Source organism: Euleptes europaea, chromosome 2 (assembly GCF_029931775.1).
Source record: "Euleptes europaea isolate rEulEur1 chromosome 2, rEulEur1.hap1, whole genome shotgun sequence".
In the NCBI taxonomy this organism is placed as follows: Eukaryota; Metazoa; Chordata; class Lepidosauria; order Squamata; family Sphaerodactylidae; genus Euleptes; species Euleptes europaea.
Window position 1 is genome coordinate 105,917,276 of NC_079313.1, and position 12,338 is coordinate 105,929,613.

The 12,338-nt window shown below is 46.3% G+C and overlaps 1 protein-coding gene across 1 annotated transcript in view; it reads right to left on the reverse strand.

The window, feature by feature from the left end:
• NECAB3 (N-terminal EF-hand calcium binding protein 3) overlaps nucleotides 1-12,338 on the reverse strand; it is a 97,069-nt gene that overhangs the window by 54,675 nt on the left and 30,056 nt on the right. Inside the window, exons 2-3 of the mRNA XM_056844863.1 lie at nucleotides 4,426-4,450; nucleotides 3,019-3,127 (exon numbers count right to left, since the gene is read on the reverse strand). Coding sequence (XP_056700841.1) covers nucleotides 3,019-3,127; nucleotides 4,426-4,450 — 134 coding nt within the window. The remainder of the gene's footprint in view (nucleotides 1-3,018; nucleotides 3,128-4,425; nucleotides 4,451-12,338) is intronic.

Genomic DNA, 12,338 nt, shown 5'->3' on the forward strand with positions numbered 1-12,338 from the left:
AGGAAGGATCGTTGGCCTCTCCTATTGGCCAGAAAGAGCGAAACTGAGCCCGCCTCCCCCGGGGCCACTGCTTACGACGAACTATATAACGGGAAGAAATTTAAGTTGTTCCCAATCTGCCCGGCTACGGTGGCTGAGCGGGCAAATTGCATAACCCTTTACGTGGTCTCGCAGTTTTAATAATGTCTCCTCCGAACTCTCATCATGGCGCCGGATCAGAATTTAGCCAACCAGTCTTTGAAATAGTGAATACAAGGCTTCAAGTTGAGCATGCCTTCTACAGATATGGTTTATCCTTTTATGTTCCTACGTCCCACATGACGTATAATCTCATGTACTCTTCTAATGCTGGAACTCTTGCACTTTTGTTACTGGAATTGTCTTAAGACAATTTCACACATTAGACAAGGTCCAGCTCAGGTCTGTCTCTGAGTGTATGCTCAGCCAGGAGTTGCAGTCAGCCATAGCTTTGAAATGAAATCAACACTTGTATGTCCAGACCTAAGGATATATCATCGGAACCTGTCTCTGATGTCTGCTTCTCTTATTAAAATAATCCCAGACTTAGATGCAAAGTGAAAACATCTGCCTAGCCCACTACTGAGTAGGGTTGCTAGTCTCCAGGTGGCCTCAAGGTTGACTCAGCCTTCCATCCTTCCATGGTCGGTAAAATGAGTACGCAGCTTGCTGGGGGTAAAGTGTAGACGACTGAGAAAGGCAATTGCAAACCACTCTGTAAACAAAGTCTGCCTAGAAAACTAGGGCTGACGATTCGGTTTGTCCCGAACCAAAAAACAGCCGAATTTTCCCCGATTCGGCGGTTTCTAGTTCAGATGGAACCAAATTCAAAAAAGGCGGGAAAACAACGAGCCGAATTTGGCGAGTTTGGGGCGATCGCTGAATAAATTCAGCAAATTCGGGTGCTCTGAATCAGCAGCAAAACCATAAAGGCATTAAAAACACATTCACACCTTTCTGCGGCTCTGGGGGGGCATGTTAGGAGGTAGAGGTCCCAAACTTTCAGCGTAGCTTGAGGTGACCCTTCTTGCAAGAACCCCCAAGTTTGGTGACAATTGGGGCAGGGGGTCCCGAGTTATGGTTCCCGGAAGGGGTCCCCCACCCATCTGCCCATTACAGCCTTTAAAAACACATTCGAGTTGGGCCATACCATTACCCCGGCCCGGGGGTCTGGTCTGGTGGTTGCCTTGGCAGTTGGGGCATACGATTACCTCGGCCTGGGGGTCTGGTTGCCTCGGCAGTTGGGCCGTACCATTACCCCGGCCCGGGGTTCTGACTAAAAGGCAATTAATCCCGAGTTATGGGGTCCCCCCCCCCAATCCACCCATTGGAATGAATGGGAGCAGGCAATCCTTAATGTGCATCTAGAAAGCGGCAAATCCAAGGCAAAACCTCCCGTGCCAGAGAGTATGTGTGTGTGAGTCTGCTCGAATTGATTGGATAGGATTACTCCTGAGTCCTCCCAGTCCCTGCTCATGATAGAAGAGAAGACATCCACAGTAAGACCCAATTGGGGGCTTTTCTCTATAATTCTCTATAATTTTTTTCCTGTGTGTGTGTATGTGGGGGGGGGAGATTCTGTGTGTGTGGGGGGGAGCCAAAGGGGGGTGGGCTTGATTGCCTCTGTGTGGGACTGTGCTTTCTACTGTTTTCACTGGTTGCTAACTTCATGTGGAGTTAACTGTGGGTCAGTGAGTCTCTCTCTGGCTGGTTCCCATTGTTTCCAAAGGGCTGTGCAGCCACTACTGTTGTTTCGAATGGGCTAGCCTGTCATTCTTTTTAGTACATCCCCTGTAATGTATTTCAGTGGAGTCAGTGCAAGTCAACCGACATTTCCCTCTCCCATTATCTTCAATGGGCTGGGCAGCCTCTCCCATTGCTTCCAATGGGCTGACTTGTCATTCGTTTTAGTACATCCCTTTTAATGGCTTTATTCCAATGGGCAGATGGGGGGACCCCTTCCGGGCCCCATACCTTGGGGGGCCCTGACCCAATCTTCACAAAACTTGGGGGATCTTGCAAAAAGGGTCTCCTCAAGGTACGCTGAGATTTTGGGACATCTACCTCCAAACATGCCCCCCAGAGCCGCGGAAAGGTGCGAATGTGTTTTTAATGCCTTTATTCCTGTGGGCAATTTTTGGGGGGACCCCTTCTGGGCCCCATATCTCGGGACCCCCTGACCCAATCTTTACAAAACTTGGGGGTTCTTGCAAGAAGGGTCTCCTCAAGGTACGCTGAGATTTTGGGACCTCTACCTCCAAACATGCCCCCCCAGAACCGTGGAAAGGCGCGAATGTGTTTTTAATGCCTTTATTCCTGTGGGTGATTTGGGGGGGACCCCTTCCTGGCCCCATATCTCGGGACCCCCTGACCCAATCTTTACAAAACATGGGGGTTCTTGCAAGAAGGGCCCCTTCAAACTACGCTGAAATTTTGGGACCTTTACCTCCAAAAATGCCCCCCCCGGAGCCGCTGAAAGGCGCGAATATGTTTTTAATGGCTTTATTCGGCCGAATTTTTCCTCGAACTCGGAACTTGGCTCCGAATTCCACGGATTCGAATCGGGGGAGCTCGGACTTTGGCATTTCCCGAATCAAAACGGGCCAAATTTTGCCGGATCTGAATTTTACCGAATTTTCTTTTCAACAACTCTACAGTGGACTTTTATCTGATTAACCAGGTTTCCCCACTCCCACACATGAAGTCTGCTAGGTAACCTTGGGCTAGTCACTGTTCTCTCCGAACTCTCTCAGCCTCACCTACTTCACAAGGTGTCTGTTGTGCGGAGAGGAAGGGAAGGTGATTGTAAGCCAATTTGACACTCCTTAAAGGTAGAGAAAATGGTGACATAAAAACAAATTCTTCTTCTTCAGTATGAATGTAGGACGCCCACTTATTCTGGGGCCGTTCTGTGCTCCAGTCTCCCAAATAATGGGGGGGTGGGGAGAAAGGCAGGAATTAAATTTTAATTCACCTCATCTGTAACAGACTAGCACTTACTCTGAATGACGCCTGTCAATGCCGCTGAATACCTCCCACAGTTCTTCAGAACTCAGGATACCGTCACCACAACAATTCTTAAACTCTTCAAATGACAGCTTCCCATCATCTGCATTTGAATCACAGGAGAAGAGTAATTAAACCATGGCAGGGAGGGACCAACATGAGCCAAAATATGCTGCACACTGTCTAATGCCAAATGCTCTACACTCAGAAAATAAGGCATAGCACAGGAGCCAAGAGCTCATGGATCTCTGTTGTACAGCCTTGGTGATGATGGTGGAAAGTGCCGTCGAGTCACAACCTTAGCAATTCTGAAAGAGTGCAGAGCTGTAGATTAGATCCATGAGTTCTTAGCTCATCTATTACCCTTGTTACAACATTAAACATCCCCTAGGGGGCAGGGGGGCTGCACATTTACTGGCTACCATTACCGAGTGGCAACTTAGATGGGGGTGCAGGTGCTGAAATGAAGGGATTCTGAGTTTGCACAGAGGACTTAAACAGCACTGATAGGAGCCAACAGCATTGGTCACCTCTACCAGTTGCTAGTGGCTCATCTGCAGACGCACTAGCGTTACATGTCTGCAAGTCACTCCCTCCTCTATGACACTTGCACCCAGAAAAGCTGGGCTAAAATCCAGCCAGAGAGACAACGGGGCTAAGTCAATATGGAGTAGCCTCACTTTGGCATCTGTAAAATGGGAATTAAAAACAACCAGCACAACAACTGTGAAGATTGCAAAGGACGCAAAATGTGGAACAGAGTGGGATTTTAACATCAGCCGAGAGTGCATCAAACCAGAAATGTCATCACAAAAAAGCAGACCGGTTTCTGAAGAGTGACAGGAGTATGAACACAATAGCCACAGGGGGTATAGAGGTTAGAGCAGATGCCAAAATAGCAGTGAAGGGTGGGCATTTGGAGGTGAAGCTGACATGAACAGAATAAAAGGCTGACACGTGAGCTTGCATGATGGGCAGAGCAAGGGCACGGATCCTTGTGAAAATGGGAAATGACAGACAGCAGTTGTCATAGAGACGGACAGCAATGAAGAGAGTTATGCGGGATTTAAAATGATTCACGGGCTAAAGCATGGGTCAGCAATGTTACAGAACAGCCTGGGCACACCACGCACCCCCACGATGCAAAGAATTCATCATCTGATGAGAAATTTGGAAGCCCAGCAGGCTTGGCTTTCATCTAGGAGGAAGTTTTTAGCCCTCGTAGTTGCAGAGAAAAGTTTGGGAAATATTATTTGCTGTTCTGTTTTTAGCCAGAATACTTCTGAGGCTTTAATGCTCTACTAAGTATATTGTTGCCCACCTCAAGCCCCTGTATACATTTTAATCATATTTGATAAATAACATAAGAAAGAGTAACAAGAAATCAAGCAGGTTGCTCACCATTCTTGTCGGCTCGTCGAAAAATCTGAAAAGGAGGAAAACATATGTCAGTTGTATCCAGAATAATATTGGGGATCAGTATCTCTTTTGTATATGAACATGTAGGAAGTAAAACACAAAAACAGTATAAACAATGGGTCTGCATCTCGTCCCCCATCTCCCTTTTTCCTCCCCCCTTGGTGTCTCCCTTCCCTCCTTCTTCCATCCCCTTTGGTATATTTAGTTACGGCAACCCAAAATGGTACTCAAAGTCTTGCACGGTCAACTTGTGAGACTCTAGATGCCATTTTGGATTGCTACAGCAACCTGGCCAGAAAATATGGTGTACAAGTCCTACTGTGCCATGGGGCCTTTATGCAGAGCATAGTCCCTTTGCCCAAGAATTGAGAGTACCAGATGTTTGATCCCTGGCCAAAGGCATCATACTGTATGGTGAGATCACCTGCCACAATATGAGCTGCACATGCCAAGAGAACCCAAGCATCATCTTTGCAATCTTATTGGTCTTGCAACACATCCCAGATGCATGTGCATGTTGCAGAAGGCCCCCTTTTTAGGGGTGGCTCAAATTTGGAGATTGAGGGGAAGTTGTATTTTTCTGCATGCTTGGGGATTCTCTTAGAGGTGCAAAACTCTTTCCCCCTTCATGCCTGAACCCACTGCACAGATTTTGCTATCCGCAAAGGAATTTTGGAATCAGACTTTGGAATGAGACACAGCAATACTTATATTGGCTGAATGTAAAACAAAGTCTTACAGTCCTTGATGTGAGGGTATACCATATCTTGGGAATGCAAACATGGGGATTCATTTCTCACTGGGGCTAGAGCCCCATACATACTGTGATAAGATGTAGGGGAAAGGTAATTTAAATGGAGGAGAGTACATGGGTAAAGAAAAATGCTGATATCTCTAAGGGGACTGCCTCTTTGGGCCCAGGAGTTCCATATATGCTATTTAAAAACCACTGAATTGTAGCACGCATATGTTGATGCTGCTGAGTACAGAACTGCTGGACAGAATCACAGGGACCATAATATTTTCACTGTGCCAGGATTTGTCTTAGTGCTGGGTTTTTCTCAGGCTTTACTGTAATTATTTTGGCCCTCCAGGACAACTGGCTGGCCACTATGTGAACACCATGTTGGAGCAGATGGACCACTGGTCAAACTGAAAAAAGCTGCCATTGCAGTATCCCTTCCCCAGCCTGTGAGCAATCACAACAAAGCTTTTGTAACCAGAAGGAAGGAGAAAGAACAGCAAGCGAAAGGAAGAGAAAAGGACAGAGAAAAGCAAAGCCTCAGAAAGAACTGTGGCTCAATTGCAGAGCATCTGCTTGGCATACAGAAGGTCCCAATTTCAATCCCTGGCATCTCCTGTCAAAAGGCTCAGGTAGCAGGTGTTGTGAAAGACCTATACCTGAGGCCATGGACAGCTGCTACTAGTCTGAATGAACAATATTGGCCTTGATGGACCAAGGGTCTGATTCAGTTTATGGCACCTTTGTGCCCACATTCTATTTCATCTAATCTTCATTGTTCTCATCCATTTTATTTTAAAGAAACAACCTCGCTCCACATGGAACATCATGTTCCCAACTTCACAAAAGCTGACTTCCTACTGCACGACCCCTTGACAAATTATGTTCGGCTTATGTTCAAATAAAACTGGGTTTTCTTATTCCACATTTTCCCCCTCTTGAAACAGGGCCATTCTAAACTGGTGCATTCTGCTGTGGAATGATTCATCTTATCAGAACATGAACACCAGTTGGCTTGTGAGGAAAAAATCTAGCAGGGTGGAGGATTTCTTTCAAAAATTCAGAGAGTTGTCCCTATTGGCAAGCCCACCACGGAGCTTTAGCCACACGAAAAGCCTAAAAAATGCATCCTCTAACTTCATAAAGAAAATTGCAGAGAAAAGCCAAATGGCATCCTCACTACATTACCGTTACTCTCATGTCTTTAAATTTTCAACAGCTTTAAACAACGTGGGTTTAGCCTAAAAAACAAACCAGAATAAAACATTAGGTACAATTCCTCCTGTGTTCTATCATCAGGGGGGAAATCCTTGCACATACCTTCACTAAAAATGGTTTTTTTCTCCCTTTATGAAGTTCCTATTTGCATACAGAATGACAGCCTAAGTTGGTTGGGCCAATATCTATGCCTGGTAACTGGGCTATCACCAATTAGAGACAGCTTCGAGGTTTGGGCATGGCTTGGTTCCAAAGTGTGGGAACGTGTGTAGAGCCAGAAATATTAGAGAGAGACACACACACAACGTGATCCTGTTGGTTTCCAATTTGCTTTGGAAAATTCATCAGACTCTACCTGAAAAAGTAAAGTTGGCACAATGTGGGGGGTGAATCTGGTTGTGATAGTGGTGCTTCTTGTCAACCTGGCAGTGCAAGGTAGTGCTGTGCACTTTGACACTGTGCCTATGGCTCCCTGACAATGATAAAAAAAAGGAGTCCCGTGGCACCTTAAATCATCACGTTATAGATAAATGCACAGAATGGTACATCAGTAGATAAACATGCAACATGCATATGAACACATTTACGTGGGTATACTTAATTCCGTCTTGTTCACTTTGTTCATGGTATATCATTGTAATGGCCTGCTTGCTTAAGCAATATAATACGACTGACTGACATGTATAACCCAGATGAACCTGGGAGACGATTGGTTCCTGATCCTATATCTGATGACCCATTAAACAACAACAATGAAAGAAAGGGCTTCCTTCAAACTAATATTTTCATAGCTTTGTCAGATATCCCACTTTCAGCTATGCCAGTTTTTAATGCAGAGAGAAAGAGGGAGAGCAAAAATCCAACCTAATAATTAAAGTACCCATACCACAGGAGGGCCTTAAGATGATACTAGACTCCAATTCATCACTCTGTGCCGCCCTTGACAAATCTATCCAGCTCAGACAAGCTCTCTCTCATTAGTAACTCTCCTTCCCTCTTGGGAGGTCATGCTAATATCTGCATTTGCACCAGTTGTGTCCAGAGTGGCTTTATAAACCTTCCTCAGTACGGAAGAAAGTATTCAACAGAGGAAGCCAATTTTCTGGGGGAATTAGGTAATTGAAGAATCCAGCTCTATGCCTAGTGTATGATATGCGGTAATCTATAATGATCCCTTCTGTGGCAGTCTGAAGAATGTGAATTGTTAGACACAGGAATTGAAAAATAATTTGCTGCTGGCTCTCCCTGCTCCCTCCCTTTGCTCATCTTCAAAACACACGGGCGAAGGAAACCACCTCTCCCCATTTACTGGCATGAGCTGATAGTCAGAACACTCTTGGTTGGCTTCAGATGCAGTGAGAAGATAACATATCCACATTCTAAAAGCTGACCCAAATACTGCCATGTTACAGTGGGCAAAGCTTCAAGCTGCTTTGCAAGTGTACTTCGTTCAGGAGCCTCAGAGGTTTGCTGCGGCGTCTGCCTGGCAGACTACGCCATTGCGTTCAGGTCTAAATGAGGATGTAACTTCACACTTGGCTCAGGAGCCAGTCTACAGGTTGTGTGCTCTTCAAGGGTGAAACAAGAAAGCAGGGGGGATGTAGCGGAGAAACCTGGCTTCACACTCTCACTCCCCTGTAAAGCTCGCCGTGGCTGCTTCCACGTGGGTGTTTCCTCCCACATGGAAGGCAGGAAGCTCCCAGGTGAAAGGGCAACGTCTGTGTGACACTGTGCCGATTCTGATCATGACTTGCAGAGTTCCCCTCCAGCAATCTTGTCTTCCCCAGCTCAGAGTGGCTGAAGGGCAGCGTCTGTGTCGGCGCTCCCTCTGTCACCACTATGGGGAAGGGGTGAATGTGAAGCTAAGCCCCACTTTCAAAATGCCACCGTCATTTCCCCCTTTTTAGCCCTCTGAAGGGCTTTCGTTTCATTTCGCTGCAGAACTACGCGGTAGCATTATAGCGCAGCTCATACTGCCCTTGTACAAATCTATGGTGAGGCCACACTTGGAATACTGTGTGCAGTTCTGGTCACCACACCTAAAAAAGGATATTGCAGAGCTTGAGAAGGTGCAGAAAAGGGCAACCAAAATGATCAGGGGGCTAGAGCAATTGCCCTATGAGGAGTGGTTGAAACACTTCGGGCTGTTTAGCTTGGAAAGAAGGCGGTTAAGGGGAGACATGATAGAGGTCTATAACATTATGCATGATATGGAGAGAGTGGACAGGGAGAAGTTTTTCTCCCTCTCTCATAATGCTAGAACTGTGGGGTCATCTGCTGAAGCTGGAGGGTGAGAGATTCAAAACTGATAAAAGGAAGTATTTCTTCACACAAGGCATAGTTAAATTGTGGAACTCCCTGCCCCAGGATGTGGTGATGGCTGCCAACTTGGAAGGCTTTAAGAGGGGAGTGGAGGATAGGACTATCCATGGATACTAGTCAAAATGAATACTGGTCATGATGTATACCTATTCTCTCCAGGATCAGAGGAGCATGCCAAATATATTAGGTGCTGTGGAACTCAGGCAGGATGGTGCTGCTGCATCTGTCTTGTTTGTGGGCTTCCTGGAGGCACCTGGTTGGCCACTGTGTGAACAGACTGCTGGACTTGATGGACCTTGGTCTGATCCAGCATAGCTTTTCTTATGTTTCTTATGAATGAGAAAGGAGGGAAGGGGTGGTGCAATTGTCACTGCGTCTGCACCTTTGACCAAGTTATCAGGGAAAAGAGGAGGAGTGGGATGGGGTAGTGGGCATGGCAGCAGTTAGCAACACAGGAACAGGTGTGTATGGATGCCATTAGGGTCACTGCCACGTATCCCAGCTTGATCCTTGGACCAAAAAAAATGAATAATAATGAAAGTTTTATTCTTAACTGCTAAGAGAGGCTAGATCACATGCCTTGCCAGAGCTGCAGTCTGCACAGGAAGGATAATGAGCCAGAAGCCAAGCTGCTTGTTTGGTTTGTCTATGATTAATGTAAACTCCTTGCATGGAAATAAATCTGTAGTTGTTACCATTTGTTGCTGAGGATTCTCATTTCAATGCAGCAGCTCAGTCATGAAGATACTGCATTCTCCATGCACTCTAATCCCTTCATTTTCAAATAATCTGATGACCCAATGGTCTTGCACAACATAAATCGCACTAATGCCACCCTCTAATTCCACCCTCAGGTTGAAGCCACTGCAGACAAAGATTTTGCCACAGCCAGCAATTATACCAAAATCTATATCCGCTAACAAAAAAGCTGGGAAGAATCAGAAGCAATCACTGGCTGAATCTAGAAATCTCTCAAAGGGGTCACCGCCACACAATCAAAGAAGATGTGAGCCAATATGCATTCAACATTCCAATTTCTGTACCTAGGCAAATGCAATACTTTCTCTAGATAGCACTAGAGTTGTGAATGACCCTGCATACATTGTCATGAGCACTGTGGATATTATTTCTCCAGGCCATCTGAGTGAAAAAGCACCAGGTGTGTGTGTGTAAAGTGCCGATTTATGGCGATCCCAGCAAGGGGCTTTCAAGGGAAGTAAGAAGCAGAGGTGGTTTGCCATGGCCTTCATCTGCAGAGCCTTCCTTGGTGGTACTGACCCTGCTTAGCTACTGAGATATGACAAGATCAGCCTATACCTTGATGCCTTCCCTCCCAGAAAGCACCATATCCCTCTAAAAACAATAAAAATTCTGAACACTCAAGGTTGAGAGACTATACCCAGTGTGGTTTCCAGCTATGAGAGGGTGGCAATGAAGGTGCCTTGAACATTGTCTCTGCAAGCCTATTCCATAGATCAGAGACAATGATGGAAAAGACTCATGAATGGGAAGAAGCAACATGTGCCGCACAAAGCAAGGAGACGGCTCAAAACAACTATTGTGAGGATCACAACTAGAACATGGGAACATATGGAGAGAGGTGGTCTGTCAGATATATGGATGTAAAGTTGCCCACCAAAGTGGGCAACTTCCCACTGCTGGCCTCTGGCCTCCGCCACTGCTCAAAGGCACAGAGGAAGTACCATGGTGATTTCCCCACCACCACCTTCCTTATTCATTGTGTGTGTGTGTGTGTGTGTGTGTATAAAGTGCCATCAAGTCGCAGCCGACTTATGGCGACCCCTTTTGGGGTTTTCATGGCAAGAGACTTAACAGAGGTGGTTTGCCAGTGCCTTCCTCTGCACAGCAACCCTGGTATTCCTTGGTGGTCTCCCATCCAAATACTAACCAGGGCTGACCCTGCTTAGCCTCTGAGATCTGACGAGATCAGGCTAGCCTGGGACATCCAGGTCAGGTCCTTATACATTAGTCCCTCCCATTAGTTCCCCTAGCCTTATCTGCCATGTTGCAAGATGACATGATGTTCTGCACCCAGTGAGATTTTAAGGTGGGCAGCAGGACTGGGAGATGACGTGGCCAGCAGGCACAGCAGTTGCAGCCTCCGTCAGCACTTTGGGGCATTCTGAAGGGTAGGTATTATCTCAGGCCAAGCCCAGAATGATTATATATTAACCTGTGGACAAACATGTATCTCCACCCATCTATCTGCCTGAAGAGTTGCAGTCCTCTAAGCTGGATGCAGCACACCAACAATGTACTGTGTCTGGCTCCTACCAGTTAGAATCATAGAGTTGGAAAGGACCACCAGGGTCATCTAGTCCAACCCCCTGCACAATTCAGGAAATTCACAACTACCTCCCACACACACACACACCCAGTGACCCCTACTCCATGCCCAGAAGATGGCCAAGATGCCCTCCCTCTCATCATCTGCCTATGGTCATAGAATCAGCATTGCTGACAGATGGCCATCTAGCCTCTGCTTAAAACCTCCAGAGAAGGAGCACTTAACACCTCCCGAGGAAGTCTGTTCCACTGAGGAACCGCTCTGTTAGAAAATTATTTCTAATGTCTAGACAGAAACTCTTTTGATTTAATTTCAACCTGTTGGTTCTGGTCCGACCTTCTGGGGAAACAGAAAACAACTCAGCACCATCCTCTATGCAACAGCCCTTCAAGTACTTGAAGATGGTTCTCATATCCCCTCTCAGTCTTCTCCTCTTCAGACTAAACAGCTTCAGGTACTTGACAGCTACCTTGTTTTTGCCATTCTCGGCAGGAAATAAAAACTAGTACATTGATTGAACCTCTAAGGGGCCACAGTGTCTGGCTGGAAGAATCTATCTGCCTTAGCACATGCAGGTTTTACAGGGCTGTTCCCCGAGGTGCAGAGTGTTAAGCTGCAGTACTGCAGTCGAAGCTTTGCTCACGACCTGAGTTTGATCCCGACAGAAGTCGGTTTCAGGTAGCCGGCTCAAGGTTGACTCAGCCTTCCATCCTTGTGAGGTCGGTAAAATGAGTACCCAGCTTGCTGGGGGTAAAGGGAAGATGACTGGAGAAGGCACTGGCAAACCACCCCATAAACATAGTCTGCCTAGGAAACGTCGGGATGTGATGTCACTCCATGGGTCAGGAATGACCCGGTGCTTGCACAGGGGACCTTGACCTTTTTTTTCTAGACTAAGCCCAGGGAATCTGGGCATCTTTTATCTCACTTTTGGATGTCGAAATCTTTGCTAGGCTGATCAAACTTCAAAACTCCTGACATTAAATAATTTCTGACTCGCTTCCTCTGACAGAATACACAGAGACTATGGAAAGAGCCTTCCACCAGAACAAACACCTCTATACCACCTCTAATGTTGCGGCAGGAAAACAAACCTGCTCTCATCTTACCAGTGTTAGGTAATGGGTGCCTGTGGGAGACAGATGTTGTCAGCCAAAGATGCTATCTTAGCACGAAAATATTGTGCTTCATTCTCTAAGAGTCCATTAGCCAGATTTAATCTAAATAAAGAAATGTGCATTTTTCACCCTCTGGAGATTTTTTTCCTGGGTTTTAAAGGAAAACATTCCCAGTGGGTTTCCTTTC